The sequence below is a fragment of the Ischnura elegans genome, chromosome 5 (genome assembly GCF_921293095.1).
Source record: "Ischnura elegans chromosome 5, ioIscEleg1.1, whole genome shotgun sequence".
NCBI classification, from domain to species: Eukaryota; Metazoa; Arthropoda; class Insecta; order Odonata; family Coenagrionidae; genus Ischnura; species Ischnura elegans.
Window position 1 is genome coordinate 36,972,301 of NC_060250.1, and position 12,623 is coordinate 36,984,923.

General features: G+C 35.4%; 1 protein-coding gene across 2 annotated transcripts in view; it reads right to left on the reverse strand.

Moving 5' to 3' along the window:
• Nucleotides 1–346: 346 nt before the first annotated feature.
• Nucleotides 347–12,623, reverse strand: part of LOC124158736 (ecdysone-induced protein 78C) — a 522,961-nt gene continuing 510,684 nt past the window's right edge. For both annotated transcript variants that reach the window (XM_046534004.1, XM_046534003.1), the window contains 4 exons: nucleotides 11,941–12,226; nucleotides 10,482–10,645; nucleotides 9,843–10,022; nucleotides 347–4,696 (listed from right to left, as the gene is read on the reverse strand). In XM_046534004.1, the coding sequence (XP_046389960.1) occupies nucleotides 4,475–4,696; nucleotides 9,843–10,022; nucleotides 10,482–10,645; nucleotides 11,941–12,226 (852 nt within the window). In that variant the 3' untranslated portion in view covers nucleotides 347–4,474. The remainder of the gene's footprint in view (nucleotides 4,697–9,842; nucleotides 10,023–10,481; nucleotides 10,646–11,940; nucleotides 12,227–12,623) is intronic.

Below are 12,623 nucleotides of genomic sequence, written 5' to 3' on the forward strand. Positions count from 1 at the left end.
GTTCCTCAGCAATTTTAGCAAAAAGCATGTCACTTCTATTTTGTGGGATGTGAACAGCAACATTAAAATAGCTTCAAATTAGCAAATGTAATTCAACAATCCTTAGTGGAGCAAAATTTCCACAAAAGAAAATTTTTTCAAAATTTGAATGGAACTGGGGTAGTCTGATATCATATCTGAACCTTTAAGAAACCTCAGGCAACCAAGGTGTTCCACTGCAGTTTGGTTTTATGGCAAATGGCTTTGCAAAGGTACACTGTTGGCTACTCCGTGGTTCTTTCCTAGAATCTGCTTCATGGAGCTCTCCCAGCTTTTTCTTAGGTAGAGTTTGACAAAAACACAGGTACTTTGTCAAGTTGAGTTTTCTTTTCCTATTCTCACCATGTACATAAAACATTTAAAAGTCACAACTTGCAAAGCATATGAAAGTTGCTTTAAGTAAGAAAAAATATAACATCAATGATGAGAACAATAATATTAATGATAATTCTCTCATATATATATATGTATAATGCACAACAATATGACTGTAAAAGGAAATATTAATTTGCTACAGGACACAAAACTGTGCAATTTTCTTGCTGAAATAGCAAAAACTCATTTGTGGTGCCTTACTTGGTCTACCAGATGAAAGAGAAAGTCAAAAGAGTGTTAATTTGACACATTTGCGAGAAGTTGACTCGGTACGGATTGGGCCAACAACCCAGAATGAAAATCCAACATTTTATAACGGTGAATAGATCATCTATAGTATATACAATAGAAAAAATTTCCACTTTAACACACCTGTGTAACAGTTTCCACCATCTGGAGTATGATTAACCCTGCTTCACATATAAATATATATATATTATGTATATATACCAGCAAGTTCAAACATAAAGAATGTGCATAGCATTCACCCCCTCAAACATATATTCATATACATATCTAAATTCAATAACAGAAAACAATTTAGATTTACTTTCAGTATACCTTGAGCACTCCGGGCTTCTTTTTATATTTTTTCACTAAAACAAAACCTAAGGACACCATCTGCCGAACATTAGACCCATCACATCCAATGTTATGTTTAAAATAAAATAGCCATTTGGCAAAAACCTTGTGAATAAGAGTCAATAAGAACTCTGTATCTTGGAATCCTGCCCATACGAAATATTTTGTTTCCAAAAAGGGATTAACAAAAATATTAGACATATCAACAATATTATTGCGACATTGCCGACATCAAAAATTCCTTGACTTTTCAAGGCAAAATGTTCACTGAACATCTTAAAACATATAAGTGGTAACAACAAGTTTCAACCATCATTTGAATAGTAAAAAAAACATACACATGTATATGCTTAAGAAAGGTCTGCAGAACATTGTCAAATCATCAGAGGGGGTGAGAAAAAGAAATGGGAAGGAAAGTAATTTCAATAGCATGTATCTGTAATTAACTAGTGCATTGAAAAGTCTTGGTGTCGAGACATTGAGTGAATGTCATTTCATGGACAGCTGCCAGTGATATGCATTGGTACATTTCTAACGTAATTTTCCTTCATTATAAGGAAAAACACTAAAGAGCACCTGCGTCTCATAGTAAACTATTATTATTAGCAGGATGAAGTGCTCCAACCTCCATCTGTCTCACAGGAAGAAACTGGAGGTTCTAAGAGTTATTTATCTAGTTACAAGGAAAGGACTTCACTTAGACAATGGACTTTCTGTGTGATTGTCAAAAGGGAGCTACTTCAACATCTGTTAGACTATTGCTTCTATACTGGAAATCATACTCAGAATTTCAGGATCTTTTTACCACAAGCCAAATTAGTGCACATTCAATAAGCTTTAAAACTTCTTCAAATTTGTGGTGCTTACGGAGCCAAAAGGAAATTACTTGAAAGCGTCATTGATATCTAACATTGCAGTCGTAGAAATTGTATACAAGGAGCTCTTGGATACTGTCCCAAAAATCTTACCCTAACCCATCCCAATTTATCAATCCCTATCCAGAATTTCTGAATTGACAAAGATATTTCAGTTTGTACTCTATGAGAACACAAAAAGAAAATTATTGGCAATGCAATAATTACATCACCGTTATGCCTTCTGCAGAGAGCTTTCTACTACGCAGGAAATGGGAAGTAGTTCCCGAGATTGCTGTGGCAATTATTTACGAGTAGAGATGGACCGATACCAAGAACCAGTTGACGTTAATCCTGTAGGTAGTGTTGGTATTTTACTATATAACTATGCAATACCAAATCCAATATCACTTTTCAGCTTTCTACCACCTAATCCATTGGCTTAACGAGCTGTCAAAATGAATGCTGCGGTACCAAACACAGCAAGTGAGTTTTACTACATTTATGGTATGTTTACTTCAATTGTTGATTTAAATTATAATTAATAATGAAATGAGAACAAAATCATTAAGTGTATTCTATTCATGACTATAATCTCTTAGTTTTGTAATGGTTTTTAGTTAGTTGAGCCTGGCTAAAAATGTTTCTGGTGGAATAATGATTTTTATCTATCTAGAATGAAATAATGTTGGTATAAGTACTGTGTAAGCGGCAGAACAGAAAACGTATCAGTATTGGTATTGGAAATTTCTAGTATTGGTCCATCGCTACTTATGGGCCATGAGTTTGCTGCCTTTGCCTAACATAACCTGATGTTCTGTGGAGTGAAAAGCATGCGTGCATACATAGATATGTACACACGAATACCTCAGTACATACAAGCACACAAGTATCCATATCAAGAAAGTCATTTCATCTTCCTGCAAAACATCACACCGCACATTACACACACACGCAGAATAACTTTGCAATATGTACTTCTTTTTTTTTTACATGAACACATTGTGATGGAATCTTTGAACATGCTCCCTCTTTTGATATGACAAAAGTGAAATACATCCTTTATCTGATAAGTCTCACAATCTTTCCACAACATCAAAGGAGAGTTCAACATGACTTGATGAACTGTCCTCAATATAAATATAATATTATCAATATTTATAATTTCACTACACCAACCAGTAGCAAACAACAATATATACTACCTTTCTCAATGCCTCAACAGTAAATATACACCTTCAAAGAACAGATGAACAAAAACAATATGTATATTAGTACATAAAACAAAAAGATTTGACCAACAAACAGTCCACTTAGAGATATCCTCCCATTCATATGATATGTCATTTTTTATAAGTTTGCCCAATGAGTCTCTTAACCCCACTTTACTCTCTCACAACCATATAACTGCAGCCATCAGGTAGTGCTGCATTATATAGTTTCAAAATGGAAATGCTAACTCTCTGAGACAGAGGTCAACATTTGAAAAATATTGCTTTGAAAATCTGTAAAGGGGGAGGAAGGGCAAAGGAATATTGTTTGCTGATCACTACCTTATAAAGAAAAAATTTATAAGTAGGTGATCAATCAGCACTAACCATTGAGCAAAAATGATCATTGGGCTACAGGCTAATGGAGATAGGATATGCTGGGCGAGTATGATGTGGTGCAAGGTATACATGACACAAAACAACCACACACTAACAATCAAAAAACAGCATTTGTTCAAAGATACAGTGGTCCAGTATATCCCTTAAAAAGTTAGGGACATCAGGATCAGTTAATAGAAGGCCTTGGGTATTAGTATTACATAATTATACGAGTAGGAGATTTCTCCTCCAAAGGAGTGAGCATTTTTGAATTTATTTCTGAGGAAAAGTATTCTTGCACATACTGGCATACGTGTTACCAAATACAATCTTGTTTTCCTCCATACGCACATGTGCAACCATGAGAAATCAAATTAAAACTCAGTTCTAACGTTGAGATTTGTCCCCCAGGGGAGATTACTAGGCAAGAAATACTGTTCTTTTCCTTCCATTCTTTGTACTTAAAAGGCATGGGTTGCCATATGCTTCATTAATGCCCTTTTCTGTGCACGCCTAATGATGCAGTAGTTGTAAAAAAATTGCTATACATATCTCGCATTGCACATTATTTTCCACGAAAGCGTCGTGGATTCCTGCATGTTTTCATGTGAGATCCTCTGACACTTGCTGAGTGAAATGGAAGAGATCTATTCCCCCAGATCATCCATTAATTTTTCCTCTTTGCTGGTTTCAATAAGAAAAAGTTCCAGCTCACAGTAGAAAAACTAGCGTCAGTAAAATGCTTATAAAGTCAAAGTAAATTACTAGTAAATAAATAAATAACATTTCTCTGTACAAGACATGCAACTTGCAAATGTCATCAGATTTCATCAATCATTACATGTTGGCAAGCAGTTTTATAACAACTTAATGCCTTAAGAGAGACTTAAAGCGAAGCATGAATCTTTTTCGATTTTTTTTTGTTCTGAGGATTGAGACAATGGGGTCATGGAAAGAGACAGAGAGTGTGGCCACTGCCCTCGCTATTCCTCCGCAGAATAATTAAGTTTAATCTATTCTTTTACGCTTTCTATATTACTGTCCATCCTCTTCACACTTTGGAATGTCGAATATTTCAGCAAAAAGCGGTGGGAGATGTAGGCGTGCCCAGTTTAGACGGAACCACTCAAGGTGCAAGGAATGCTTGGCACCCAGACTTCGGAGCTCGGGTAGTTTTGAGAGCACTGAGGAGAATAGGAGGGGTGGACTGTCACCACCGATTGCTATCCCTAGATCTCCACTACTCCGCCTGCTCAACTGCAAAGAGAGACATAAGACATAGCATTAATATTACTGGTAGTGTTTGATGCCTGATATTCTGGAGAGAACAAAATTGCATTAACCCCTTGCACTGTAATGATGAGTCTAGCTCGTCATGAATTTTGGGTGCCAAACCGCTGTAAATGACCCACCATGTTGTTGTGTAAATGAATAAATTAAAATTAAAAATGGTAGTGAGGAGGCAATAATGGTAGTGAGGGACGCGGAAAGGGAAACAAAGGAGTCGTGTATGGAGAGAAGGAAGAGATAGACGTGTTACATAAAAAAAAGATCGGAAGAAAACCTAACGTAGTGGTGTATTGAGAGACCGGAGGAAGAGATACGGCAGAACTCAAGATCGGCAGAAAGAAGAAAAGGACGCAGAAAAAAAGGAGGTGCCTACGAGAGAGAAAGAGACCGGAGGAAGGGGATACAGCAGAACTCAAGATCCCCTCTGGTGCAGTTTATGGCAGTGGCTCAGTGAGTGGTAGTACAAAAGGGATTGTAATAGTCATGGGGGGTGGATGTGTATTTTTTGCTCCCGAGTTTTAAATTATAAATTTTTTTTATAAGGTGCAATAAAATTATTTGTTAAGTTAGAGAAGGAAAATTAATTGAAAACGTTACACCACGCAATGACGAATGTATCTCGTCATCAGATTTTCATAGTTTTAGCACTAGTTAGAGGAACAATATAATTATTTTGAAAGCTTAGAAATGTTAAAACATACATTTTATGCATGAATAATTCGTATTCCATGAAACATGATGCATTGGAAGGATTAAAATGATTTTATTCGAGTAGCGAAAGCTGTGTTCTCCATCATCATCATCAATCACATTTTATTTCATAGTTCTACGTTGATTACAAATTACAAAATATCATTTCATTACCTATCATTTAAAAGAGAACCACAGAAAAAATAAATAGAGAATAGGAGCAAAATATTCAGAAAATTAATGGAAGTGAAAGGGGTTAAAACAATATGCACAACTAGGAAAAATATATAAAAGCATTTTAATGAATTGAGGCATCTCTTAAACCTTTCTGCAGAATATATTATGAACTCACATCCAGGCCACTAAACATGCTGGCAGCAGGATGACAATTTGCATCCATGGATCAGCTCTTTACATAATGATACCACTACATATTGAAGCCACTCAGAGCTCAAGAAGGCTTGCAGACAAGAAGTCACAATCAACTCAATCCATTACTTTAGGCCAGCTTTTCTTAATTGGGATATTCTGTTGATTATCATTGTTTTACATTGGAGATAGTAAAATGATATGTTTTTGCATGCTAATTCAGATGATCATATATTTAAAAATATACACACCGAGGAATGATGAAGTACTGCATTAGAATCTCACAGAACATTCGAAAATTTTTTGCTAACATTTCTTCATAAGTATGTATCTATAATAATTACCTACACAATTTGCCATTAAAAGTTTGTTGCATGGATGGTAGAAACAGTAATCATACACTATGTTACTGTGACACATATAGTGAGGGAAATGGAATAAATTAGCAACAAATGCTATCAACTTCTCTTCACTATACAGTCAACAAAGAAGGGCTATTTTGGAGATGTGAGAATGACAGTCTGCAAGGTTTTCTACTCATTTTAGGGAACAACTGTAGATAATTCCATCTTTTAGACCTTATCCTGAGAAATTTCTGTTTTTGCAAGAAATCACAAGCCAAATATATGCGTTTGACTTCTGATATATTATAGATAGAAATTCAAAAACCAAATTTGTTCTTGTCTCGTCTGCAAAGAACATTGAACTATGCTTCCCTAATTTTCAGAGAAATGTGGGTGTTTGAATCAAGAGAAAAACTTAAATCTCCTCATACATTTACGAGTGACAAGTTACTGGATTAGATTTTTGTGAGATGTTACTTACTGAATAAGGATTTTATAATACATATTTATGTACTTCATTTTTGAAGGTTTCTGAGCAGATTTATTTAAATGTTTGTACTATTTAAAAATGACAAACTTAATTTAACAGATTGTGGTGCTATCGGGGAACTGAAAATAATGTTGCAATAATTTAGGAGGAAGATTAGGTTACATTCTTTTTGACCATTGAAGAGGCTGTTTAACACATTCAGTGCGGATGACATATATATATGTCATGAGGGCTTTTCCACTCAGGCGGATGACATAAATGTATGTCTTCGGGAGTTCGTTTTTCCGCTGGTCACTAGGGTGCTCCGAGCGCGCCTAGCGTTACTTTTTCACCCTCCCGCAGTTCGGGAGTGACCTTACACCATTGCGGAAGTGTCCGTTTCTAGTTCTACGTGTTCCTTCATTTTTAGTGTTTTTTTGTTTACTTTAGTGCTATTTTTGGAACAATTTGGCAGGTTGAGATTTTTATTTTCATTTCCTTCGTCTTTTTTTCATCATTCTTATCGTAAATATCATAATCATGTCTTACATATGGATTATTTTTTTATTTACCTTCATTTTTAATTTATTAATATTTTGTGTTATCACAAAAATTATGATTAGACTAACTTTTTTATTAAAGATATTTATCCCCGTTTCATACTCACTACATAATAAAAAAATGATCTTAGTGCGGTGCTTCAGTTAATGATGTTATATTTGAATTTCTTTTTCTAGGAACATTTTTTATTAATGCAAATTACGCTTATCCTGGGTGATTATTTTTGGGGTATTTTTCCTACTTTTACGGCCTATTTTCTCATATTTTTCCCTAGGTCAATTATCAATCCTCTATTCATTTCGATTTTATTTCATTTTCTGAGTTATTCATACGTGTTGGGTTAGTTGCAGATTTTCTTCCTTTTCATAAAAAATAACATATTAATGGCGTATGCAACACTGCATTACATTATCTACAGTATTGGTCTGTATTTTTTTACTCGTTTATTTGTTTCCTTAGCTTTGTAAACGAAATTGCGGAAAAGAATAGACTCAGAGGTATTTTAAGCATTACGGCATGTAACCATTATTTATTCCCATGAAATGGAATTTTATCTTATTTTTTAATTTATGCATATCTTATGTGCAACCACAACAATTATTATCAGACTTAGTTTTTGTTAATAACGTGTATTCCCGTCTAAAAACTTACTATTTTATTCCAAAATGTTTCCATGCGGTCCATAAGGTCGTATTTTATACTTTATTAATAATTTTAAAATAATTATTGCAAAGTACGTTTTTTTACATAATTTGGGTTTTTTTCCTAATTTTACGGCATATTTTTTCAGTCATTGCTCCGCATCAATTACTTGTCCTCTGATCATTATGGTGTTTTCATTTTGTAGGTCATTAATACATTCTAGTGTTAGGTACAGATACAGTCTTAATTTTCATAAAAACTAAGGTATTAATCACATATGCAACACTCTATTACACAAATTGTACTATTTTGCTGGATAATTTTTAAGGCTCAAGGCTGGAGTCCCTCCCTACCAGCGGCACTCGCAGAGATTATTTCAACTTGCAAATGACATTTTCTTTGAAATAATCCTCTCATAGACGGAGAAAAATGCAGAAAGCATTTACCTCCAAAATCCTTCTCCAAGGGCTTTCACTAAGGGCATAATGGATTGGAAGCCGTTGGACAGGGAGAACTGGAAACTTGGCTGGGCCTTCTTCTCCACATGGGCGCAATTAGGGTTAACACGATTTCTAACGATTGGAGGTCAGAATTAGTGCGAGTAGCGATATTCGGTAGAAAATGTGCCGTGATAGGTTTTTAGGAATGATGGAGGCTCTTCATTTCTCCGCTAACCGTGAAGGCATCCGTAGGACAGTGACTACGATTTGCCCAGAATGTGAAGGTCAACCAGGGCTCGGTCTAAGGCCTTGCTTTCAAATATATCATAAACATTTGTGAGAATTTTTATATAAATGTTTCAATTTTGCAATAACTCTGAGGTAACATAGATTTAAAAAAATGTTTATCCCATAAATTTATATTTTTCTTGCCGTTCATTGTGTGTTCTACTTCTGTGGCTCGAAAAAATTAAATCTACGGCCGTTGAAACAAAAAAATACACGTAAAGACTAATTCCAAGATATTTTCGTCATTAACCTAAGGAATCAACGGTAGAAGAAGTATTATAAACGGAAATATGAAAAGTTCACTTCTTCATACAAGGAATATTGCATGTGTGTAATGCGGGTTGCGTGAATTGTCAATTACTGGTGACGGGTGGCATACATGTATGTCATTAGGGTTTTTTACAAATTGCTTCAAATAGAAACAAAAAAAATTGCAAATTCTGTTGTATTACTTCCAAGACCACCGTTATGAAGGAAAATCACCCATCCGTCACTGGAGGTTTCGGTGAAAATATCATCCGCATTGAATGTGTTAAATCTCTGAGGAGGCAGAAGGGTTGCGGCACTTTCAGGATACTTTAAAAAGAGATACATACATATGTAATTGGCTTCAAAGAGGTTGAAAATGTTAAGGCAAAGAGAGTGAGAGAAATAAGAATGCCAATAAGTAAATGTTAGATTGAATGTACATTATTTTGCGAGTCTTAGATCTCCATTAAAGTCTTAATCAGGTGAAAATGAATAAAAAATTAATTAAAAAATAATAATTCTGAAGTAATTTTTGGACCTTCTACAAAAAGCTTCCCTTAATTCCAGACACAGGCACTTTGCATGATGATGTCATGATTTTTAAGAATGAAAAATTAGGTACCTGAATAGCATCTTCACACTTGATCACTAGCCTCATACTAATTATAATTAATAATTATATGCTATCATCAGGATGCCCTACTGATACACATACTTATGCTAAATGCTAAAGCAGTAGAAAACCAACTACATTGATATGCATTTATGCTACTTTTGACCATAATAAATGAATAACTTCTCAATAGAATAATTACAGATAGAGTTTGTCTGAATATGATCACTGCTGGAGTATCAATTGATAGTTATTACCCATTAGGAGAACACAATAACCATCTGTACAGGGCTTTTTCTTAAAAAAAAAGAAATACATTTCCCAATTCTTATAACACAATAAAAATATAAGGCTTAAAAAGGAGGCTTGCTATTAAATAATTTGTAATAATATAATTAAAAAGAAAGTTTCAACATTAAATGCTTCCCTTACATACTAAAGAACTTACTTGAAGTTTAAGGGCTGCTAGTATGCGATCATGAGCATGTTGGATATGTTTGTGACTGGTGAGGCCTTGTCTGTCAGGACACAATAACGTTGATGCACAGAAAAGGCCAACTTCAGCGTCAGAGAGTCCTAAGCCAGCAAAGGATGCACACCAGCTCAGGACACATGACACAAAATCAGACTGAAAAAAACAGGTAATATAACCATAAATATCACAGACATGCTATTAAAAGAGAGCAATCCTCACAAATATCCTTTCTACTAACATTCTTCCAAATTAAATTTTTTGTGTATGTTAATGAATTTGAAGTAGACTGAATAAAGAAAGGAAGTTTTAAATTAAGGTGCAATGGAATGAACTTATTGTTTCCTGAGGTTATAAATTTTTTCACATAAGTTTTTATTAAACTGTTACTAACTATTATAGTTAGTATGTCATATCCACTAGGGCATATACACACACTATTCATCATTTTCTAGCATCAAGTACAATACAAAAATTATTAGAAGGTGAAAACAGAAAAATGAAGATTTACATCATGAAGTTAAAGGCACCTTTAACAGAAGACAATGAGAGATAGTACTATAGAATACTAAAATGTTCTTTCATCTTTGAAACATTTTGTTGGTGAATACTTACATCATACATCATATCCATTTGATGGCGTGTGACAAAGGTGCCATCAGAAAATGTTAAAGTGCCTTCCCGTGGATTGACTGTACGAGCCACATGTGCCAACCATACTTCAAAGAATCCTACTTTTATCAGAATTAACTGATCATCCTGGCCAAGATCACAGAAGCCTAGAATGAAAAGGACAAAAGTGTTTGATGCGTTTATCCATAGTAGGATATGTATATATTTATTGCCTCTTTCAAATTGAATTACAATTAAGAAAATAACAAGATTTTTGAAGCTTACATTACCCCAATAACCTGTGTGGGGATAACCATTAAATCCATGCATATTTTTTTAAACAAATGATGCTATACACATGTGTCATAAACTAAATACTATGCGATAAATTGTAAACGATATACATATAATAATCCCCTTCTGTTTCTGAATATGTCATGTGAGGCCAAAACAAAGACTAGGAAAGGAAAATATTGAAACTGTAAATTCACAATATCACCATGCTGAGAGTCAACTCCAAGTGTACCAAAAACTCTAAGTTAATTGTTTTTATTACATTACAACATGTTTTGATTTACCGTTAGTCAAAAAATAATACATAATAAAAATATTACATTTCAAGTCAAGAAATGATAAAGAATGTAAAAAGAATAAATTTTGGAAATTTTTTAAAGAGTAAGTTGGAAAGCCTTTCCATTACTCATTTTTCAAAATGCCTCAAGCCTGGCCAAAAATGCCTTTTATTTCAACTTTGATGAAAAGGAAATTCTCATAAACAAGCATAGTGCAAACAATGAAAAGTAAATCCAAAAACCTGAGGAAAGGTTAGTGAATATTTTTTATTAATTAAGATAATTTAAATTATTTCTCATAAGTAAGATAGTTTTTTTTCTGAACCTCGACAGGGAGGAAGACATAGGAAGAACAAAGCAAGGAGGAACCGTTGGGAAAGGAGCTCACCAACAGTAAGGATAAGTGCATAAGGGAAAGGAAGGAGAGTCCCAACACAACCATTAGGCTGATATGGGCTACCACTAGTGAAACCGTTTTCTGTTCCTAGAGAAATGGTAGACAATACAATGAGAAGAATGATCAAAATATTTTTATCTATCTAGGGAGAGGAGACAGCGGATGGAGGCCCAGGGTGAACACCTAGAGGATTCAACCACGAGGGCCAGGAACCAAGTAATTCAACTTGTTAACCTAGTCATCCATGAGAAGGGGGTGGAGAAGAAGGAGAAAAAACAAATGGAGGCACCAACACAAAGTGAGGCTGATTACACCTCGAGGGAGGGATTGGGATGGAAGAGAGAATAACACTCTGTCAATAGGGCAATGTGGGCTACCATTAGCAAAACCATAATTTGATGTACCAACAGAAGGGAAAGATTTTCCTATTAAGAAGAAAGATCTTATGATAACTTCCATAGAGTGGAAGGGAGAAGAGACAGCGAGCCCTCACCTGGTACCCTCTTAGCAAACTCCACGACCCTCTGGACGTTGGGAGTGAGGTGGGCAGCAAACACCTGCCATAGCACCACCCTCTGGCGCTCGAGTGACTCGCACACAGAGGACGCCACTCCCTCGCCCTCCTCCTCTTCCTCGCCCATGCCCCGGATGCCCTGGTCCATGGCCAGACCAATCCCTTCCCCCACCACACCCTCCCCCTCCATGCCCACCACCTCATCCTCCTCAGACACCATCCCCTCCTCCATCTCCTTCTTCAGTCCTAAGCCGTCAATGTCACCCTGGATGGAAAAAAAATCAACAAACACAAATGCATCAGGATCAATCGCGGTTCAATTCATTTTGCAGGTAAAATAAGAGACAAATAACGTGGCTGTAGGTTAGAGGATGTTCAAAACAAATGTGTTTCGCAAAAAGATAGAAATGACTAGATGATAAATATGACACATCATGTAAAGTAAAAACTAATTCATAGACATCACATGCCAGAAGAATTACCTAAAATTCCTAGGACTTATTAGGAATTTTCTTCTTCAATTTTCCTGTAACTCATTGGCTTCGGTGGCAGATACATATGGGGGTGCACCCCCCCCCCCCCTTGTGGGGCCGCCCGCATTGCCGAACATGGCAGTTCCACAATTGTAACTTTTTATATTATAAGATGGCATTGTCTTGTGT